The 23,776-nt window shown below is 45.6% G+C and overlaps 1 protein-coding gene across 3 annotated transcripts in view; it reads right to left on the reverse strand.

Annotated features, from left to right (window-relative positions):
- Positions 1-10,059: 10,059 nt before the first annotated feature.
- Positions 10,060-23,776, reverse strand: part of LOC133541812 (immunoglobulin-like and fibronectin type III domain-containing protein 1) — a 51,447-nt gene continuing 37,730 nt past the window's right edge. For all 3 annotated transcript variants that reach the window (XM_061885426.1, XM_061885432.1, XM_061885433.1), the window contains 10 exons: positions 17,523-17,664; positions 17,152-17,445; positions 16,785-17,087; positions 16,523-16,702; positions 16,318-16,446; positions 16,159-16,238; positions 15,874-16,066; positions 10,754-11,050; positions 10,326-10,652; positions 10,060-10,262 (listed from right to left, as the gene is read on the reverse strand). In XM_061885426.1, coding sequence (XP_061741410.1) covers positions 10,258-10,262; positions 10,326-10,652; positions 10,754-11,050; positions 15,874-16,066; positions 16,159-16,238; positions 16,318-16,446; positions 16,523-16,702; positions 16,785-17,087; positions 17,152-17,445; positions 17,523-17,664 — 1,950 coding nt within the window. In that variant the 3' untranslated portion in view covers positions 10,060-10,257. The remainder of the gene's footprint in view (positions 10,263-10,325; positions 10,653-10,753; positions 11,051-15,873; positions 16,067-16,158; positions 16,239-16,317; positions 16,447-16,522; positions 16,703-16,784; positions 17,088-17,151; positions 17,446-17,522; positions 17,665-23,776) is intronic.

Consider the following 23,776-nt stretch of genomic DNA (forward strand, 5'->3'; position numbering starts at 1 on the left):
TCCGGACTCCCAATCATTGACTCAATGGGAGACCTTTCCTCAGAGCAGGTGGCTGAAAACTGCAACAGTCTAAAAAACTTGTTCAAATGTTCTATTTTAATGTAATGGTAATGGGTTATTCTACCTTCAAGCTACTCAAAGAGCTTCAACACTCTTTCCACATTCACCCATTCACACACTGATGGCGGGAGCTGCCATGCAAGGCCCTCACCACCACCCATCAAGAGCAAGGATGAAGTGTCTTGCTCAAGGACACAACGGATGAGACGAGGTTGGTGGAAGGAGGGGATTGAACCAGGAACCCTTCAGGCTTCTGGCACAGCGTGTGTTAAAATCTCAAACCGTCTCTTTGCCAACAGCTACGGTTTTCCCGTAATGAGTACGGTTTTTGATAATTCAGTGATAAAAACTACGGTTTTCCATTTAAAAATGAAGTTAAAAATGGAAGCTACGTAGCGAAGCAACTTCACAAACTAAACAGGAAACATCAATGATGATTGGTTGGTTTATAAGAATATCCATGATTGGTTGGTTGTTTACTATGATGAGTCACCGTTGGTTAAGATTAAGAGTAGTGCAAAACTTTAGGGACGGGTCAATCAGAGGCAAGATAGGGTGGGTAATGGAACCAGGAAGATAAATCACAACAGACGAGGAGATAGTCGGGGAAGAGAAGAGGGAATATTCTAGATTTATATATTCAAAAAAATAGTGGAAGATGGGGCTATGTCTCCTCTCCAACCCGGAGATGGAACTCCACCCTTTCCGGGAGAGAACCATGGACTCGGACTTGGAGGTGCTGATTCTCATCCCAGTCGCATCACCCCCCCCCAAGTGGAGGAGTTCAAGTACCCCAGAGTCTTGTTCACGAGTGAGGGAAGAGTGCGGCGTCTTCAGTAATGCGGGCGCTGTATTGATCCGTTGATGTGGACAAGGAGCTGAGCCGGTAGGCAAAGCTCTCAATTTACCAGTCGATCTACGTTCCCATTTTCACCTATGGTCATGAGCTTTGGGTTATGACTGAAAGGACAAGATCACGGGTACAGGCGGTTAAAATGAGCTTCCTCTGCCGGGTGGCGGGGCTCTCCCTTGGAGATAGGGTGAGAAGCTCTGCCATCCCAGAGGAGCTCAAAGTAAAGCCGCTGCTTCTCCACATGGAGCCAGATGAGGTGGTTCGGGCGTCTGGTCAGGATGCCACCCGAACGCCTCCCTAGGGAGGTGTTTAGGGCATGTCTGACCGGTAGGAGGCCACGGGGAAGACCCAGGACATGCTGGGTAGACTATGTCTCCCGGTTGGCCTTGGAACGCCTCAGGATCCCCCGGGAAGACCTGGACGAAGTGGCTGGGGAGAGGAAAGTCTGGGCTTCTCTGCTTCGGCTGCTGCCCCCGCGACCCGACCTCGGATAATCGGAAGAAGGTGGATGGATAGTAGAAGATAGCAGAGGGATTCTCTTCCTTAGATGTTTCTTTTAGTGATGTAGCAAACCCACAATGTGTCTACTTGGCCACATTTGAACAAATGTATGCGTCTGCATTAAACATTAATTCGACTTGTTTACCATGTAAGCCTAAATCCAACCTGGAAGAGGTGGAATACACCTTAAAGAACACATGACTGTGGCAGACATGTTTGCTACAGTATAGCCTGTCTAAATGTTACTTTCCGTTTTCATTGGTGTTTTACAACAAGACAGTAGCGGACAATTTGTTATGTATTTCTACTCTTAATATTGTGACATAGTTGTGTTATTTCATGCTATAAATCACGAATGGCTATTCAGATAAAAGAAGTTTGCTAATAGATTTACCATTGTTTGTACTTTTTAAGATTTTTTCACATTTGGAACAGTTAAATGTTCAAAAGTACCACTCTTCAGGTCTTCTTCTAGACCTGCTCAGTGGCCTTAGACCAGCGTGGTGGCCTTGTGGTTAGAAGTGGAGAGGGAGTCAAAGAGACAGAAATTGAATTTCCCCACCAGGGCACCGCTCTGGACCTGCGGCCCCCCAGACCCTTGGTTTATTTTTTGTCTTTTTCATTAAGTTGAAATCACATGCCTGCTTGGTGGAGCTCGTGTCTTTTCACCGCCCTGTCAGGTCACTATGGTCTGCTGACCACCTGCTCCTTGTTATTTGATATCAAAATCACTGTTTCCAAACTTAATGTACCATTTTTGGTAGCGTGAATCAAACTTCAGTTAGAATGTTTTGTCAAAACAGCTGATTTGGAACCGGAACTAAGTGTAAAACAATGAGACATGAAGGTTTGCCAACCATCCCTTAAATACATATCTTTTAATCGGCCCATATTTCAGAAACAAAAGTATGTGTTCCGTATGGACAAATACATTATGTCCAATATTACCGTGAGAAACATTAATGTTAAAAAATGTCAATGGAATTAGTGAATGACAGTGCTTTGTTAGGTTCTCCGTCAAGTTGAAGTCCTTTCAAGACTTTTTTAAACCTTGTGTAATGTTCATATTTTTGTTACTCAGCCTGCGTTTGTGGGTTTGATGGACTCGTTGCATTTTGTGGCTTTTAATGCCTCACAATCAGATACTTTTATTTTAAAATACGGAACAGATGTTCTTTGGATAAGGTAAACATCTGTTCACAAACGCTGGCTGAGTAACAACAACATGAACGTTGCAAGGGAAATTTCTCTGCCAGTTTCTGCATTCCACAGGGATTCTTCTTTTGTGTTTCTGCACCTGCGGTTCCCACACAAGGTTGCAACATTTGTTTGTCAACACTGTCTGCTCTCATTTTCTCGCACATTTTACCCTCTGATGTTCTGTGTACCTACACTCTGTCCTCCTCCTGTCTAGGCCTGCTGTGTGTGTGTGCGTGTGTGTGTGTGTGTGTGTGTGTGTGTGTGTGTGTGTGTGTGTGTGTGTGTGTGTGTGTGCGTGTGTGTGTGTGTGTGTGTGTGTGTGTGTGTGTGTGTGTGTGTGTGTGTGTGTGTGTGTGTGAGAGAACATCAATTTCCACACTTCCACCCGGACATCTTATTTGTAATAGAACTGTGTGGGGGGGTGTATGGTGTGTGGTCAATAAATATGTATTCTCATATATGTTACTCACAGAAAATGAGCCAAAATCAGTGAGTGTCAGTTTTAAAAAATATATAATCGTATCATTTTTCTTTTAATAAAAAATGTAAACGGGTCCCATAGACCCGGTGTTCGGATCTGTGGGACCCGAACGCCGCACCTTGAGTACTATTAGGACCATTTCACATCAATACTGACAAAAAAGTACAAAGACATGTGTGGAGAGGGGCGTGTTCCACGCGTCCCCTGCGGGCGGGGTATGTGCAGGGGCCGGCCATGAAGCGGCAAACAGGTGAGTGGATACCTCAGCTGGAACGAGTTATCTAATCACCTGTTCCCTTTATTAGCAGCGCTGGAGACCATGAAGCGAGATACGCATGAGGACGCGGGAGAGACGCACCGAGACGAACAAAGACAGCTGAAAAGCTTGAAAGACGGACAATTGTGTAAAGTAAAAGATGTATTAAATACTGTGTCAAACCTGTATCCTGAGCTGTGTGATATTGTGGTCAGAAGAAGCCGGGCGAGACGCAGGAAACCTCCACAACTGGCACCCAACCTAAGCGAACCACGACGATGTCCACCACATCACCCCTGGAGACGCTCGGGCAAGTGCTGGCCGAGGTATCGGCAGCAAGCCGGCAACAGACGCAGCTAATCCAGCAGCTGATGGACAGATCCACGGTAGGAGGGGGAGTAGCGACATCCATGCAGCGAATGGGGGAGGTAGAAGACCCCCACACGTTTTTGGACATCTTTGAGGCCACCGCAACCTCATGCAAATGGCCGGAGGAAGAGTGGGGAGTGAAGCTACTGCCGCTGCTGGTGGGGGAGGCGCAGCGGGCGGCGTTGAGTCTCCCTGCAGCCGCCCGCATGCAGTATGCTAACCTGCGGCATGCCATCCTGGATCGGGTCGGCAGCAGCCCGGAGGAGCATCGGACAAAGTTCCGGGCGATGAAGTTGGGACGAGAAGACCGCCCCTTCGTCCTGGCGCAGCATTTGCGAGACGCGGCAACCCGGTGGCTCCAGCCGAACGGGCAGGATCCCGAAGTGGTGGAAAGAATCCTGCTGGAGCAGTTCATGGATGCCCTCCCACCCAGGACCGCCGCGTGGCTGAGGTACCACCGCCCCGTTGATGTAAAAGCTGCAGTAACAATGGCCGAGAACCACGTAGCGGTCCACAGGGAAGTGACGACAAAAGCGACCGAAAGGCCCATCCCTGCACCTCGCCGACGACTCACGCCACCAGACGGGATGACACTGGAGCAGCGCCCTCACCTGGCGGGAGGACTTGGAAACATGGAGCAGGTCCCCTCCTCAAATGATCAACAAGCACACACGCACCCAGTCACACACACATACACATCCAACAAGGGGGAGGGAACCGGGGATATAATCCACTGTCTCCTTGTCTGTTTCAGGGTACCAGCGCTGTCCAGAGAGGGCTTCCCTCACAGAGGGCGCCTCAGACGCCCGGGCCGGTGTGCTGGGGTTGCGGTCAACCCGGTCACGTTCGCCGGAAGTGCTCCTTAATGGAGGTGGGGCATGTGATGCGGGTTGTCGGGATACCAGCACCCGCCCCCGATCCGGGGGAGACGTACTGTGTCCCAGTAAAAATACAAGGGCATACATACCGGGCGATGGTAGATTCGGGCTGTAAACAGTCCATGATGCACCAAAACCTGGTTCGACCCGGGGTGTTGAGGCAGGCGACACTGGGAAGAATTAGGTGTATTCATGGGGATGTGCACGAGTACCCGATTGTGCCAGTGGAAATTTGGTATGAAGGTCAAAAGCATAATGTTAAGGTTTCCGCAAGCGCGCACCCTACGCATCCCATAATTTTAGGAAAAAATTGGCCGGGGTTTAACCAGTTAGTGACACAATGTGTGGGGATGCGTTCACGAACAGTCCACGGAGGATTTTCCCCTTGAGCAGTCCCGCGATGAAACTTTGCGTGTGGCCTGGGACCAGGTGGTTTGCATAGACGGTCAGCTGGTGCGCCCGGGGAAAACGCAGGTATTCCCCCACTTTGTGATTATTAGGGATAGGTTATATAGAGTGAGCCGTGACACTCAAACAGGTGAGGAGTCCACCCAGTTGTTGGTGCCAAAACCCCGCCGGGAAATGGTTTTCCAGGCGGGGCAATGCAATCCCCTCGCTGGCCACTTGGGGTACGAGAAAACGCTCAATCGGGTCATTGTCCGTTTCTATTGGCCAGGCATCCGGGCAGACATACGCCGCTGGTGTGCTGCCTCTCCGGATTGCCAGCAGGTAAACCCGGCGGCCGTCCCGAAGTCCCGTTTGCGCCCATTACCACTCATGGAGGTCCCGTTCGAAAGAATTGGGATGGACCTCATCGGACCATTTAACCCAAGCACACGGGGATATCGCTTTGTGTTAGTTCTGGTGGATTACGCAACGCGGTATCCCGAAGCAGTGCCGCTGCGCTCCATCTCTGCCAAGAGTGTGGCGCAAGCACTCTTCACGGTCATTTCCCGCGTCGGAATCCCGAAAGAGATTTTGACGGACCAAGGCACGTCCTTTATGTCACGCACGATAAAGGAACTGTACGGGTTATTGGGGATTAAAGCGATCCGCACCAGTGTATACCACCCACAAACTGACGGGCTGGTGGAACGATTTAATAAAACGCTGAAAACCATGATCCGTAAGTTCACGCACGAGGACAAACCTAATTGGGATAAATGGCTGGACCCCCTATTGTTTGCGATGGCACCCCAGACCTCTACCGGTTTTGCACCATTCGAGTTATTATACGGCAGGAAGCCGCGCGGCGTATTGAACCTAATTAAAGAAAGCTGGGAGGAAGGTTCAAGCCGCAGTAAAAACGACATACAATACGTTATGGACCTGCGAGCAAAACTCCACCAGGTGGGGCGCTTGTAACGCGAAAATTTGTTCCGCGCCCAGCAACGGCAACAGCGTACGTACAACAAGGGAACCCAGCTGAAAACATTTTCACCGGGAGAAAAAATACTTGTACTACTCCCAACTTCCAGCTCAAAATGACTAGCAAAGTGGCAAGGACCCTTTGAGGTCACACGGCAGGTAAATGATGTGGACTACGAGGTTCGGCGCTCGGACCGAGGTGGAGGCTTACAAATGTACCATGTAAACCTACTGAAAGCATGGAGGGAGGCCGAACCTGTCTCCATGGTGACGGTAGTGAGAGAGGAGGAGGAGTTGGGGCCAGAGATCCCGCACTCTGCTTCTTCTTCTCCTCTTCCCTGTGATGACCAGCTCACATTGGCTCAAAGAGCGGATGTTGCTGAGTTACAGCGGCGCTATGCAGATGTGTTCTCCTCGCGGCCCGGGCGCACAGATTTCATCCAACATCATATTGAGACCAGCCCGGGGTTTACGGTGCGGTCTCGGCCATACAGGCTTCCCGAGCACAAACGCAAAATAGTGCGGGACGAATTCAAAACCATGCTGGAGTTAGGAGTAATAGAAGAATCCCACAGCGCATGGTGCAGCCCTATCGTTCTTGTAGGGAAGAAGGATGGGTCTGTGCGGTTCTGTGTGGATTACCGCAAGGTGAATGAGGTGTCACGTTTTGACGCGTACCCAATGCCTCGGGTCGACGAGCTTCTGGATCGGCTGGGCACTGCTCGTTTTTTCACGACACTGGATTTAACCAAGGGCTACTGGCAGATTCCCTTATCACCAGAGTCCCGGGAAAAATCGGCCTTCTCCACTCCCGAAGGTTTATACCAGTTCGTGACGCTCCCGATCGGGTTGTTCGGTGCGCCTGCCACGTTCCAGCGCCTCATGGACCGGGTGCTGCGACCCCACGCTGCATACGCGGCTGCCTACCTGGATGATGTTATCATCCAGAGTAGCAGCTGGGAAGATCACCTGCGGCGGGTGGGGGCGGTGCTCGAGTCCTTGAGGCGGGCGGGGCTCACCGCCAACCCTGCGAAGTGCGCGGTTGGCCGGAGGGAGGTACAGTATCTGGGGTACCATTGGGGGGAGGAAGGCTGCAGCCACATGTTGACAAGACGGCGGCAATTGCGGCCTGTCCACCCCCCAAGACTAAAAAAGAGGTGAGGCAGTTTTTGGGACTGGCGGGCTACTACCGTAGATTTATTCCCCGGTTTGCAGACCTGACCAGCCCACTGACGGACCTCACCCGAAAGGGTGCTCCAGACCTGGTCCAGTGGACGGAGCGGTGCCAGCAGGTGTTTGAGGAGGTAAAGAACGCACTTTGTGAGGAGCCGGTACTGCGCATGCCAAATTTTAACATTCCTTTCTGTCTGCAGGCGGACGCGTCGGGCCGGGGACTGGGGGACGTTTTGACTCAGCGGGTGGAGGGCGTCGATCGCCCCATACTGTACATCAGCCGGAAATTGTCGGACCGGGAGGCGAGGTACAGTACGGTGGAGAGGGAGTGCCTCGCCATCCGGTGGGCGGTCGGGGCCCTCCGCTACTACCTGCTGGGGCGGGCCTTCAGTCTCTGCCCAGATCACAAACCTCTCCAGTGGCTCCACCGTATGAAGGACGCCAATGCGCGGATCACCCGGTGGTATCTCGCATTACAACCCTACAACTTCCGGGTGGTCCACAGGCCGGGAGCGCAGATGGCCGTGGCCGACTTCCGGAGGGGGGGGGGGAGGGGGGGGAGTGGGCGCGGCCGGACGGGTGCCCGGCCTGTGTCTGGCGGTGGAGGCATGTGGAGAGGGGTGTGTTCCACGCGTCCCCTGCGGGCGGGGTGTGTGCAGGGGCCGGCCATGAAGCGGCAAACAGGTGAGTGGATACCTCAGCTGGAACGAGTTATCTAATCACCTGTTCCCTTTATTAGCACCGCTGGAGACCATGAAGCGAGAGACGCATGAGGACGCGGGAGAGACGCACCGAGACGAACAAAGACAGCTGAAAAGCTTGAAAGACGGACAATTGTGTAAAGTAAAAGATGTATTAAATACTGTGTCAAACCTGTATCCTGAGCTGTGTGATACTGTGGTCAGAAGAAGCCGAGCAAGACGCAGGAAACCTCCACAACATGAAGAAAAACCAGAGGCCCAGAGTGAATTATAAATATTTAAATGATAAAGTGGACCGTGTGAAAGTGACTGTTAGCATCTCTACCCCTATGACTTCCCGCTGGATAGTACTCCCCCACTATCTATTAATGCATTTATCCCCACTCAACATCTGTGGTCCCTTCTCAATGCCTCTTCTTTTCCCCAAACTGGGGTCTTTTGAGTTTTCCTTTGTGGGTTTAGGTCAGGGGATGTCGTTAGTTTGTGAAGCCTTTTGAGACACTTGTGATGAAGACCAATATAAACACATTTTGATTGATTAATTGATCTTTGCTAAAGCTAAATGGTCAACTTCTGACAACTGAGCAAAAGGAGGACAACATTTGCAGTCCTGCTGGGAGTGCAGGCGGATCGATAACCTAAAAAGAAATACGAGCTTTCATGGTCGTATTTAAGGATTTTTATGAGAGTTGGATGGACTTCAAGGGGTTTTAAGGCCTTACAGTAAATTTGAATTATTGGATTTTAGATTTTTTAAGACCCCGCAGATACTCTGTTTATGGCCTTTAACATATTTCCTGATCTTTTCTGCTCTGTCATCAAAAAGAGAATAAAAAAGCGCAATATATCAATTCTTTTGGCGGTCCCTGATGGAGTAACAGTACACACTTGCACTTGTGATAGAAGGGGTGTGTTTGATCCCCGGCCAATGTTGCATCAGGAAGGCTAACTGGTGCAAACATTATCATGTAGTTCACTCGCTATGTCAGACTTGGGCAATTATTTTGACTTGAGGGCCACATTGATAGAAACAAATGTCTGGGGGGCTGGTATGTGTTGTTGCGCGACCAGTCTTTCTCTCAGGGAATAAAAAAACTGGTCAATCCCAAGTTCTTTTGGATGACATTTATGTTGAGTAAAAGAGACCACCGAGACATAATAGTACTTGGCCAAGTTTTACTAAAGCTTTAGGAGACTAGCCCTTACAACGCAACCATAGCATTGCCAAGAGAGGTCTGGAAGTAAGACAAAAGGAATTAACTCTTATAATGAGAAGGCAGCCCCCCACCTTTGATGAGTGAGTCATCATGTTTGTGCAAGAGGACCAAAATATGGAAATCAACAACAGATAATAGGGCAATGGAAGTATACCGGCAGCACGGACATTACCGGAATGGAAAAGTACTAGTAGCATGATCACACAATACAATGTTTTACTAAACTATCAAAGTATATCAAATGTATACACTGTATAATAGACTGTATTTACATTATTCACATGTGAATAATGCAGTATAATATACTGTATTTATATATTTTACCCACTATGGACTGGACATTCACAATATCATGTTAGACCCGCTCGACATCCATTGCTTTCGGTCTCCCCTAGAGGAGGGAGTTGCCCTCCCATGCGGTCCTCTCCAAGGTTTCTCATAGTCATTGTCACTGACGTCCCACTGGGGTGAGTTTTTCCTTGCTCTTATGTGGGCTCTGTACCGCGGATGTCGTTGTGGCTTGTGCAGTCCTTGATTGATTGATATTATTCACAAGTGAATAATGCTGTATAATAGACAGTATTTATATTATTCACATGTGAATATTGCTGCATAGTATTTAATGTCTATTTTGAGCGAACTCTGGTGCTGAATTTCCCCCAGGGATCAATAAAGTACTTTCTATTCCATTCTAAAGAAAACTCTACATGAACCGTTTGTAGACATACACATACCTGTAATATTTATCTGACTGTGGAGCAAAATTTACATCGAAGCATATTTAGTTAATAGGATCTAGACCTCAAGGAAATGTAGACTAGGACAATCATTGGTCTCCAGTATACAATGTGTGACCAAAGTATTCTACAGTATTTTTTATGAGAGTATTTGTTTCATATCGGAACAAATCCTCAGCATCCCCTGTGGATTGTTTGATTCCCGGTGTTCTATTGCATTGTAAAAGTAAATACATTTATAAAAGAAGAATAAAACACACACACGTGACAGTTTGGTGATTTATTTTAGATGCAGGGTAATGGGTTATGATATCCATCCATTTTCTACTGCTTGTCCCCTCCGGGGTGGTGGGGTGTGCTGGATCCTATAGTTCTGAAATCCATTTGCAGAAGTTGAAATAAATACGTTCTTATTTGATACCTTGCAGATCTAAAAGTGCGGTCAGACGAGACCTGGGCTCTTTCATTCTGAGGAGAAACAAGTGAAATGATCATCAAGAGGTTTCAGCAAATCCCGATGATGTGTCTTACCTCGAACAATGAGTTTGGTGGAACACTCGGCCTTGCCAAAGGAGTTGACTGCCATGACTTTGTACTCTCCACTGTCCTTGGGGCGCACTCTGAGAATATACATGGAGCAGACGCCAAAGGAATTGGTGATGTAGTAGTTGCTGTCCGAGTTGATGCACTGCTCGTTGAGGAACCAGGACACTGTGGGAGTCGGGAATCCTCGCACGGCGCACGTCATGTAGACCTGGTAGCCTCTTGGCGGTGCATGGACCTTCAGGGGCACCAAGATGGACGGGGGCCTCTCGAAGCTAACATGCGACGAGTTGATTGCGTTTGCAAAAAACGGGACTAAATGACGATGACGCCAGAAATAAAGAGATGAGAATGTGTTGACATTTCGGATTCTGTCAAATGTGGAGTGTTATGTTCAGCGGGAAAGAGTCGCATACCTCTGTTACTATTGGCTCCCCACGTCGGTGACTGAGATGGATCTGAGAGGCCCATGTCGTTCTTGGCGTAGACCCTGAAATGGTATTCGATCCCGGGAAGAATGTTGTTGGCAGTGTACGTGTTAGTGAAGAGGCGGTCCGACACTGTCTTCCATATCCTGGTGTTGGAGTCGCGTTGAGTTACCACGTAGTAAATTCTGTCATCCAGTTCCTGGTCTGGAGAGGGAGCCCACGATATCACCACTTTGCCCTGGACGGTCTGTTCCAGCTCTATTGGCCCTGGGCTTTTGGGTTCATCTGGTTGTGAGGAAGAAACATATTGACTTCATGCCCCTCTCTCAGCTTCATCTATACATCCATCTTCAAGCGCTTATCCGGAATCGGGTCGCGGGGACAACAGCTCCAGCAGAGAACTTCAAACTTCCCTCTCCAAAGCAACATTAGCAACTTCCTCCTGGGGAGTCCCGAGGCGTTCCCAGGCCAGAGAGGAGATGTACATCTCCCCATCCGGTCTTTGGCCTGCCGCGGGGTCTCCTCCCAGTGGGACGTGCAAGGAGGACCTCCCTAGGGAGACGCTCGTGAGGCATCCGCAAGAGATGCCCGAACCACCTAAGCTGGTTCCTTTCCAAGTGAAGGAGCAGCGGCTCTACTCCGAGTCTCTCTCGGGTGACTGAACTTCTCACCCCATCTCCAAGGGAGATGCCAGCCACCCTTTTGAGGAAACTCATTTCGGGCAATTGTACTCGCCATCTTATTCTTTCGGTCATGACCCACACTTCATGACCATAGGTGAGAGTAGGAATGTAGCTAGCTCGGTAGACCAAGAGCCTTGCCTTCTGGTTCAGCTCTCTCTCAGCTTCTTGTTTAATTAATCCTCTAGTCAAAATATATTGTCTTACAATGGATGCTTACCGGGGAAAGGTTTGCTACCCAGAGAAGGAGAATTCCCAAGTTTTGAAACATTTATATGCCATTTCAAAGCATGGTTCAGAGGTAATTACGTTTGTGAGGACACAAAATGGTGACTACCATTGTAATTTGGACTATATCTACAGTTAGAACTAAACATGTACCAGGCATGTGATTAGAACTTAATGAAACAGACTGAAAATAAGCCGGAGATCTGGGGGCTGCAGGTCCCCAGCCAGGTCCAAGGCGGTGCCCTGGTGGGGGGACAAGGGGGCCAAGTGACCGCATTGTGGGTTTCCTGGATATTCTGTTAGTTTTTTTAATATATAAATCTTGAATATTCCCTCTTCTCTTCTCCGACTCGTCATTTGGGATGTTTGTTGTGATTTCACTTCCTGGTTCCATGACCCACCCTATCATGCCTCTGATTGGCCTGTTCGTAAAGTTTTGCCCTAATCTTAACCAAACGTGACTCATCATAGTAAACAATCAACCAAACATGGATGTTCTCATACGTAAACCAACCAATCATCATTGATGTATAGTTTGTCCCTTCCCCTTGGAGTTGCTTCGCTACATAGCTTCCATTTTTAAGTTAATCATTTTCAATAAAAAAAAATATATTTTTTACCACTGGATGATCAAAAACAGTACTCATTACGGGAAAACCGTAATTGTTGGCAGGTATGGCAAAGAGACAGATCAAGATTTTAACACACAACTGAAAATATTGTTTACATTTTTACAGGGATAAAAAAGATGGATTTTCGACTATAGACGGAAAACTCAAATGCCTGATGTGACGCACTGGAGATGTAAAGATATCAACATTTCCCAGTACAATATTGTCAAAGTAATAGGGTGGTACGTTAAAAATGCTACAGTGGGTGGTATAGCTCGGTTGGTAGAGCGGCCGGGCCAGCAACTTGAGGGTTGCAGGTTCGAATCCCGCTTCGGCCATCCTAGTCACTGCCATTGTGTCCTTGGGCAAGACACTTTACCCACCTGCTCCCAGTGCCACCCACACTGGTTTAAATGTAAAAAAAAAAAAAATTAGATATTGGGTTTCACTATGTAAAGCGCTTTGAGTCACTAGAGAAAAAGTGCTATATAAATATAATTCACTTCACTTCACTTAAAGCAATAGATAAACACACTTACTGTATTTGAACATAAACAAAATCCTCAAATGTTCTACTCATGTCGATCACTACAAACGTGTATTTTAAGCACAAACAACAGGAACATAAAATGCTTCCAGGACTTATAATTGAGTGTCTTTCAAATGACATCCGGTTTAGTAAGTGTAAAACAGTATTATTTGTTTTTAGATTTTTTTTTAACTGCATAAGAAGCATCATCCTCTGTAATGGACAATTTTGTGTCAGGAGGTTAACTGATTACTTAACTTTTGATAACGTATACACCTCACAAATTGATGTTTGGCCTTGCTGGTTTCTGTGACAGACATTATGTTACACATCTCCATATATTGATGAATTACAATACAGTCAAAGATGATATAGTCTAAATAACATATGGCTATCAGCTAACATCCAGCCGCAGTCTGCAGTGTTGTAGCTACTTCTAAATCACTAATCCTGGCCTCCATGGCGATAAATAGTGTAAGTTGCTTACACGCATCAATATCACTGCAGCATGAGAAATAGCTAAACATGCTTTACTACACACCGTAGGAGGATACAATAGCTCACCGGCGTCACAATGTAAAAAAATGCCATGGGTGGATTTAAACCTGACATCCACTGTAATGATACTAAGTACAGGAGCGTATCTCGTCGATACTACTATGAATACATCGATATTTTTTGGCATCACAACATCTTCTTTCGTTTTTCAGGAAATACGTCCCTGGACACATGAGGACATTGAATATGACCATCCATGTGTTTATTAGGTATTATATTTTCTTGTATGATCCTGTAACTACTTGGTATCTGGTCGATACCTAGATGTGTGGTACCATCTAAAACTAATGTAAAGTATCAAAGAAGAGAAAAAATAAATGATTATCACATTTTAACAAAAGTGTAGATAGAACATGTTAAAACAGAAAATAAGCAGATATTAACAGTAAATGAAAAGTAGCTGAATAATCAATTTTTACAGTTTGTCCCTGATAATGTGTACAAAATAATAGGTAAATAAATGACACAATATGTTAGCATAGTTCAGCAGACTAATTAGGAGTCTTTGTTCAATTACTTAATACTAAAAGACAAGTTGTCTAGTATGTTCATTATTTTATTTAAGAAAAAACTTGCAATAAGAAACATTTGTTTAAGTCACTGTAAAAAAAATTGGTTAAAATAAGGCCAATATGCAATTTTTTGTGGTGCTCTTTATATAGAAAAGTATCGAAATGCATTGTAGTGTTGGTACCAAAATATTGGTATCGGGAAAACATTGCTCTGTATTGTCTATATTTAATATATATATATATACATGTATATATATTTTAATCAGTGGTTAACAACTGCAAACTTGGCGTTAGATAGGATGGTCTCCGGCTGGTCCCACTAAAGACTGGACTCTCACACTATTATGTTAGATCCACTATGGACTGGACTCTCACACTATTATGTTAGATCCACTATGGACTGGACTTTTACACTATCATGTTATATCCACTATGGACTGGACTCTCACTATTAAGTTAGATCCACTATGGACTGGACTCTCACTATTATGTTAGATCCGCTATGGACTGGACTCTCACTATTATGTTAGATCCAATATGGACTGGACTCACACTATTATGTTAGATTCACTATGGACTGGATTCTCACTATTATGTTAGATTCACTATGGACTGGACTCTCCTACTATTATGTTAGATCCACTATGGACTGGACTCTCACTATTATGTTAGATCCACTATGGACTGGACTCTCACTATTATGTTGGGTTCACTATGGACTGGACTCTCACTATTATGTTAGATCCACTATGGACTGGACTCTCACTATTATGTTAGATCCACTATGGACTGGATTCACACTATTATGTTGGATTCACTATGGACTGGATTCTCACTATTATGTTGGATCCACTATGGACTGGACTCTCACTATTATGTTAGATCCACTATGGACTGGACTCACACTATTATGTTAGATTCACTATGGACTGGATTCTCACTATTATGTTAGATTCACTATGGACTGGACTCTCCCACTATTATGTTGGATCCACTATGGACTGGACTCTCACTATTATGTTAGATCCACTATGGACTGGACTGTCACTATTATGTTACATCCACTATGGACTGGACTCACACTATTATGTTAGATTCACTATGGACTGGACTCTCACTATTATGTTAGATTCACTATGGACTGGACTCTCCCACTATTATGTTAGATCCACTATGGACTGGACTCTCACTATTATGTTAGATCCACTATGGACTGGACTCTCACTATTATGTTAGATCCACTATGGACTGGACTCACACTATTATGTTAGATTTACTATGCACTGGATTCCCACTATTATGTTAGATTCACTATGGACTGGACTCTCCCACTATTATGTTAGATCCACTATGGACTGGACTCTCACTCTTATGTTGGATCCACTATTGACTGGACTCTCACTAATATGTTAGATCCACTATGGACTGGACTCACACTATTATGTTAGATTCACTATGGACTGGATTATCACACTATTATGTTTGATTCACTATGGACTGGACTTTCACACTATTATGTTAGATCCACTATGGACTGGACTCTCACAATAATATGCTAGATCCACTCGACTTCCACTGCACCGGTCGCCCTGATGTGGGATCTGAGCCGACGATGTTGTTGTAATGGTGAAAACGCAGTGGAAGCCCTAAATTCAAATGCCACCGAAATTTAATCTTTAAAAATGTATTTTGTTATGCAAGAAGTTTGGTGATGGGCCGGGGCAGAGTGTAGGAACGTGCAACATGCAGTTTTGCCAACCATCCCTAGGAAATACTAACTAAATTGTCTCATATTTGATCGACAGAAGAATACGTCAAAAACAAATATGTCCCTCAATATGGGACGCATATCTTCTTTGAAGCTACTACTCTTCCATTCATGAGCTTGGACTTCAGATCAAGAATATAACTGGTGTTTGTCTCTGAATGATGTGATACCATTTCTGCATTTCACACATGAGACTTCAGCAGTCGGCGCCATCCTTCTCACCTGTAACTCTAACCTCAACGTCAAAGCAGGCCTGCCCGACAGAGTTTTTGGCGACAATGGTGTAGATTGCAGAGTCTGAGCGCTTGGATGAGGGAATAACAAGCTGGGACATTCCCTCAGTGTGGATGATTTGAATCCATGGGGGTAATGGTTCATCATCCTTGAGCCATGTGATCTCAGGTGGAGGTTCAGCCTAGAGCCATTTAAATAAATGTCAAACTGCAGTGAAGTGCTAACTAAAGATTAAATTTGAGGAATCCAATAGTTCAGCTTGTAAAGTCATACCTCATAGCAAATTCTCACACGTGCAGAATTGCCTGCTCGGACGACAATGAAGTCCTCTGGGTTTTTGAAATGAGGCCTCGCTGAACCGAAACACATACATTTTAGATACATACTCTCAACTGTAGAGTGCAATCTTAGATATTTAGAGTAGGCACTTACTGTTGGGATTCTTTGCACACACCATTGCAGAGGGAGGGCTCGGCTCCCCTGCTCCTGACTCATTAATTGCCAGAACTCTGAACTCATATTCTGATCCCTCAGTGACATCTTTAACGGCGTAGTTCACATCTGTTAAAAAAAGAACACGATGAATCGTGAATCTTTAGTGGTAACCGCAGGATATGTTGGTGTTTTTGTGATAAACCTTCAATGGGTTCATTGACTGCATTGAGAGGAATCCACAGATTTGTGTCTTTTTTGCGTTTCTCCAGTTGGTAACCAATGATGGGCACCCCTCTGTCATCCTCAGGAGGGGTCCACATCAACGTGATACAGGTCTTTGAAGTACTAACCACTTTGGGAGCACCAGGTGGCCCGGAAAGTACTGTGGAATCAAGTAACAATGTTGGCAACTAGAAAACGACCTGTCTACTGAAATGTTTGACAGGTCTTTGAATTCTGCTCACTCATTATGCCAGCCATGATACTGTCAGTGGTCTGCAGCGAGTCACTTAGGCCCTCAGTGTTCTCTGCGTAGATGCGGTAGCTGTACTTCTTCCCGTGAGCCACATTCCTATCTCTGAATGAGGTCTTGTCACCAGAGACATCCCCAATCTTCGTCCACAGACTGTGGCCTTCCGGCTGCCGCTCCACGATGTAGCCGGTGACAGCCGAACCACCGTCGTCTTTGGGAGGGTTCCATTTGATCTCGATCAGAGACGAGGTAGTTTCTAGAATCTCAACGGGACCCTCTGGTGGACCAGGACGATCTGTGTGGACAAACATAGTGGTTTGTAGTGACATTTCCCATTGGATTACTTGTGAGTTTACTACCGAGCACAAAAAGCTGAGATGTGGCCTCCACGGCTCCAAACGCATTTTTGAGCTGGATTTTAATTATCCCTGCGTCTGTCTGGAGGCAGTCTTTGAGGAGCAGTCGGCTGTGATTGGGCTCCCTCACAATCTTGACTTCTCCGCCGTCTTTGACCTCGGTGCCATTCTTACACCAGTTAACAATCAGAGACTCCTGGGCCGCAAAGGGCATCTTGAAAGTGGCGTTCTGGCCCACTCTTACTGTTAAGGGCTTGGAGAACTTGGGAAGGCCGTCGGGGTCAAATTCAGGTACATCTACAAAGCAGAAGGTGTAATTAAGCATTATGCACTGGAATGGACCAGATTGGGTTGTAGAGTTACGTCAATTATACCTCCGACTGTGACCTTTCCCTGGGTACTCTGGTCACCGCACACAAAGCCATAAACACCGGAGTCATCATCTCTGCAGTTTTGAAAAGTCAGCGTGTGAAAAGTGGATTTTTTGTTTATGCTGATCCCAGCGCCTGCATTCACCTAGATTAACATAGATACAAGGAACAGCAGTTTGTATTAATTAGATATAAAGGGTATGAATACAACCATCTTGATGCATCAAAGTGTGGCACCGTGAGCCTCCCTCTCAGAACATAACATGTTTGCACGCTCCTCCATTCCTTGAATATATACAAACCCCATAAGCTATGAAGTTGTCACATTGTGTAAATGGTAAATAAAAAGAGAATACAATGATTTGCAAATCCTTTTCAACTTATATTCAATTGAATAGACTGCAAATACAAGATACAGTACATAACATTCGAATTGGGAAAACGTTATTTTTTGCAAATATTAGCTTATTTGGAATTTCATGCTTGCAACATGTTTAAAAAAAGCTGGCACAAGTGGCAAAAAATACTGATAATATTGAGGAATCCTCATCAAAAACTTATTTGGAACATCCCACAGGTGAACAGGCTAATTGGCAACAGGTGGGTGCCATGATTGGGTATAAAAGCAGCTTTCATGAAATGCTCAGTCATTCACAAACAAGGACAGGGCGAGGGTCACCACTTTGTCAACAAAAGCCTGAGCAAATTGTTTAAGAACATTTCTCAGCGAGTTATTGCGTGGAATTCAGGGATTTCACCATCTTCGCTCCGTAATATCATCAAAAGGTTCAGAGAATCTAGAGAAATCACTGCACGTAACATTGAATGCCCGTGACTTTCAAGCCATCAGGCGGTACTGCATCAAAAAGCCACATCAGTGTGTAAAGGATATCACCACATGAGCTCAGGAAAACTTCAGAAAACCACTGTCAGTAACTACAGTTGGTTGCTACGTCTTGAGTGCAAGTTAAAACTCTACTGTTCAACGCGAAAGCCATTTATCAACAACACCCAGGAACGCCGCCAGCTCCGCTGGGCCCGAGCTCATCTAAAATGGACTGATGCAGAGTAGAAAAGTGTTCTGTGGTCTGACGAGTCCACATTTGAAATTGGTTCAGGAAACTGTGGACGTTTTGTCCTCCGGACCAAGGAGGAAAAGAACTATCTGGACTGGTATAGGCGCAAAGTTGAAAAGCCACCATCTGTGATGGTATGGAGGTGTATTCAATTCCAGTTCCGGTTTGCCGTGAGTGACTGCTCGCTGACTGCTCGCTGTTGCAAAAAAGCTAAGTATCGTTCTCTCTGTGTGCTTTTAGTTGTTTTACAGCTGGGGTAACAGTAGTAAAGGGGTTAACCTCCTAGTGCCCCAATACTCCATAGAGGAGCCTCCACTGCCGGATGCACTTTAATGTCATGCCCATGACGTCTGCCTGTAGTACAGACCTGCCAAAGCCATTTATCAACAACACCCAGAAACGCTTCGCTGGGCCCGAGCTCATATAAGATGGACTGATGCAAAGTGAAAAAGTGTTCTGTGGTCTGACGAGTCCACATTTCACATTGTTTTTGGAAATTATGGACGTCGTGTCCTCCAGACCAAAGAGGAAAAGAACCATCCGGACTGTTCTAGGGTCAACATGTAAAAGGCAGCATGTGTGATGGTATGGGGGTGTATTAGTGGCCAAGGCATGGGTAACTTACACATCTGTGAAGGCACCATTAATGCTGAAAGATACATACAGCTTTTGGAACAACATATGTTGTTATCATGAATGCCCCTGCTTATATCTGCAAGACGATGCCAAGCCAGGTGTTACAACAGCGTGGCTTCATAGTAAAAGAGTGCGGGTATTAGACTGGCCTGGCTGTAGTCCAGACATTGAAATTGTGTAGTGCAATATGAAGGCTAAAAAATGAGAAGGGAGACTGTTGAATAACTTAAGCTGTACATCAAGCAAGAATGGGAACGATTTCAACTTCAAAAATATGTCTCCTCAGTTCCCAAATCTTTACAGAGTGTTGTTAAAAGGAAAGGCCATGTAACACACTGGTAAAAATGCCTTTTTTTGCAATGTGTTGCTGCTGTTAAGTGTTGTACTGTTGTACGCCCTTACTCATTGTGTCCATTAGAGGGCAGTGTTTACCTCTGTGTTACCCGACACCTATGTTTCCTGTTCCGGAGTGATGAGTTCAATCTGTATGTCTAGCGGCAGCACATTTACGATGCTGCCGATACAATAAATATATCTACAAGACCAAAGGCAAAGTGTGTCTCATGAGAGTTTGGCTACATCTCCACCGCAACGCACGATGCTCATCAGGTTATGGGCCCAGTAACGCAAGTCTAGAGCAACAACAAGGTAACAGAAGTAAGAAGAACTGTTAGCCAGGAGAAGCTACTAGGCGAGCTCGGATAAAGATGGCGCCGAGAGAACCCCGCGAAAATTGAGGACTCTACAAGCCACAGCCTGAGCAACATTTTGGAGATAGCAAACTATAAAAAAAAATACAAGTGAAAATGGCCGGAGCAGGAATGCTACAACTGCAGATTGTCTTCGATGGAACAGAAGATAAGTATGACTTATGGGAAACAAGATTCCTCAGCCGTTTACACATCATGAAGCTAAAAGACACCATTTTGAGAGAGCCCACTGGCGAGGCTGCCATAGGGGCAGATCCAGCGAAGAATGCCGATTGTTATGCTCAACTAGTGAACGCACTAGATGATAAGAGCCTATCATTGATAAGACATGACGCCGCCGATGATGGAAGGAAAGCCTTGAAATTATTAAGAGAACATTATTCTGGAAAGAGCAAGCCCAGGATTCTAAACCTGTACACTTCATTGACCACCATAAAAATGGAAGGTAATGAGACTGTGACTGATTATATGATAAGGGCTGAGAATATAATTTCAGCTCTTCGTGATGCAGGAGAGAACATGAGTGACGGGCTGCTTGTGGCCACCATTTTGAATGGACTGCCAGACTCATTCAGACCACTTGCTGTCCACGTTACACAAAATGAGGACAACGTGACATTCAAAGACTTCAAGAGAAGACTGAGGGTTTATGAAGAGTCTGAGAAGATGAGGACAACTGGACCTGCAGACAGTGTGATGAAGACTAACACAAAGCAAAGCAAACAAGACACCAAGACACACTGGAAGGAAGGGGAAGCCACTCTGACATGTTACAAATGTGGAGAAAAAGGACATATCAGAACCAGGTGTAACAAGAAAGTGTGGTGCAGTCACTGCAAGAGTAACACACACGCAGAGTCTCTATGCAGGAAAAAGGGAAAAGACGGAGCCAGAAAAGTTGCAGAAGAAAAGGAGGACATCGACCAAGAGGATCAATGTTTCATGGCCAAGCATGCAACAGACGAGAGGTCATCTGTCAACGTCAAGAAGAAAGGGATAATGATTGACGCCGGCGCGACATCCCATATTGTGAACGACATCGCCAAGTTCAAGAGCTTTGACAACACATTCCAGCCCGACACCCATTCTATCGAGCTGGCGGATGGGACCAAGTGCAGTGGGATGGCGCAACGCAGAGGGACGGCGCTGATCTATCTACTAGACAATGAAGGACGCCAACAAAGAGCGCAGCTGCAGGATGCATTGTATATACCGACCTACCCACACGACATCTTCTCAGTGGCAAGGGCAACAAACGGTGGGGCGACAGTGACATTCAAGAAGGGAGACAGCCACATGATCACCAAGAAAGGGGACAGGTTTGACTTCTATGAGAGTGGTAATCTGTTTTACTTACCAACTGTTCAGAAAATTGTTGATAAATGCAATATGTGCCACGACATGCAAACCTGGCATGAGATATTGGGTCACTGCAATTATGAGGATGTACAAAAATTAATGGGGGTGGTAAGAGGTATGAAAATCAGAGGGAGTGCGGCCAGGCCAACACAGCTGTGTGAAGTATGTGTAAAGGGTAAATTCACACAGACAAGAAATAGAGAACCAGACAGAAAGGCTACACAGCCCCTACAACTGGTACATACAGATTTAGCCGGTCCTATGAGGACCCCAAGCTTAGAAGGTCACAAATATGCACAATCCTTTACGGATGACTATTCAGGTGCTATGACTGTATATTTTCTCAAATGCAAAAGTGATGCAGTACACGCTACAGAAAGGTTCTTAGCAGACTCCGCCCCTTTTGGGGAAGTTAAATGTCTACGTTCGGATAATGGTACTGAATTTACGAGCAAGGAATTCAGAGCACTGCTAACCAAAAATAAGATTAAGCACGAGACATCTGCACCCTATTCGCCGCACCAAAATGGCACGGCAGAGAGAAGTTGGAGAACCCTCTATGAGATGGGCAGGTGTATGCTTTTTGACAGTGAACTACCAGACAAAATGTGGAATTATGCTGTACAGACAGCTGCCTATGTGCGAAATAGATGTTACAGTAAACGCACAAAGAAAACACCTTATGAGATGCTCACAGGCAAGAGGCCAGACATGTCCAAACTTCAAAAATTTGGAACGGTGTGTTTTGCATACACGCAGGAGAAAGGGAAGTTAGATCCTAGATGTGAGCAGGGTCGTTTTATTGGGTACGACAAGAACAGCCCAGCTTATCTTGTGTATTATCCAGACATAGAAACGGTCCAAAAACACAGGCTAGTGAAATTTACAAACAAGACAGTCAACGAAAAAGAAACACAAACACATGGGCCACACACTGAGTATCAGGACAGAGAGGTAAACCCCAGGTTCCTTGACAGTGAGGAAAATAATGATGAAAAAATGGGAAACGCATCAGGTCAAAGTGTTAAAGATGATGTTTCTGTTTCAGAGATTGAAGGTGAACAGTCTAGCGCTGGGGGTCAGGAAAGAAAGAACCCACCTAGAGTTAGGAGAAGGCCTGTGCGCCTACAGGAATATCACATGGAAGACACAGCAGACATGCTGGTAACTAGTGTAGACTCGTGTTATAGAGCAGTTTGCGACATACCACAAAATTACCAGGATGCCATACGATCAACCAGGTCACAGCAATGGATAAATGCAATGAATGACGAAATGCAGTCACTAAAAGAGAATGATACATTCAAAATCACTCAGTTACCACCAGGCAAAAAGGCAGTGGGGGGTAGATGGGTGTATACACTCAAAAGTAATACAGATGGGTCAGATAAGTGTAAAGCAAGATTTGTTGCAAAAGGTTATAGCCAGAAACAAGGCATCGATTATGAGGAAACATTCTCGCCTACTGCTGACATGACAACAGTCAGAGTAATCATGCAAAAAGCAGTGCAGGAAGATCTGGTTTTACATCAAATGGATGTGAAAACCGCATACCTACACGCACCAATTGACTGTGAGATTTATCCCGAACAACCTGAAGGTTATGAGAAAAAGTCAAAAACAGGAGAGAAGCTAGTATGCAAATTAGAGAAGTCCTTATACGGTCTCAAGCAGTCAGGTCGAAACTGGAATTCTCTGTTGCATGCATATCTCACTGAAAACGGTTTTGATCAAAATCTTGCTGATAACTGCCAATACACAAGGGAAACAGAAAATGAAAAAGTGATTTTGATTGTGTGGGTTGATGATCTGATAATTGCTGCTAACAATGAGGAGGTTGTGAAAAATGTCAAAGTGATTCTCACTGAGAGATTTAAAATGAAAGACCTGGGGAAGTTAAACAATTTTCTAGGGATTGATTTTAAACAGTCAGAGGACCAAGTCACAATGTCACAACACAAGTATGTAAACAAAATCCTCTCCAGATTTGGGATGCAAGATTGTAAGGCCAGAGAGACCCCATGCGAGTCAAAACTCGAGTACACAGAAAATGCTGTAAAAATGGAAGAACCAAAGATCTATCGAGAGGCAGTGGGAAGTTTGATCTATTTGGCTACTTGCACTAGACCAGATTTAAGTTATGTGGTCAGTAAACTTTCCCAGCATTTTGCTGAGCCAAGTGAGGAACATTGGAACACTGTAAAGCATGTTTTCAGGTATCTTAAAGGTACAACAGACCGTGGGTTATGTTTTAAAAGGGATGACACAGGTGAACTTGGTCTAATAGTCCACAGCGATGCTGACTGGGCATCTGAGGTCACAGACAGACGTAGCACCACAGGGTACTGTGCCAGTTTAAGTGAGAAAAGTGCACTAATTTCATGGAAAAGTCAAAAGCAACCAACTGTTGCACTGTCTACCTGCGAGGCAGAATACATGGCCTTAGCGTCAGCCATACAGGAGTGTATGTATTTAC

This window comes from Nerophis ophidion, linkage group LG02 (genome assembly GCF_033978795.1).
Source record: "Nerophis ophidion isolate RoL-2023_Sa linkage group LG02, RoL_Noph_v1.0, whole genome shotgun sequence".
Taxonomy (NCBI): Eukaryota; Metazoa; Chordata; class Actinopteri; order Syngnathiformes; family Syngnathidae; genus Nerophis; species Nerophis ophidion.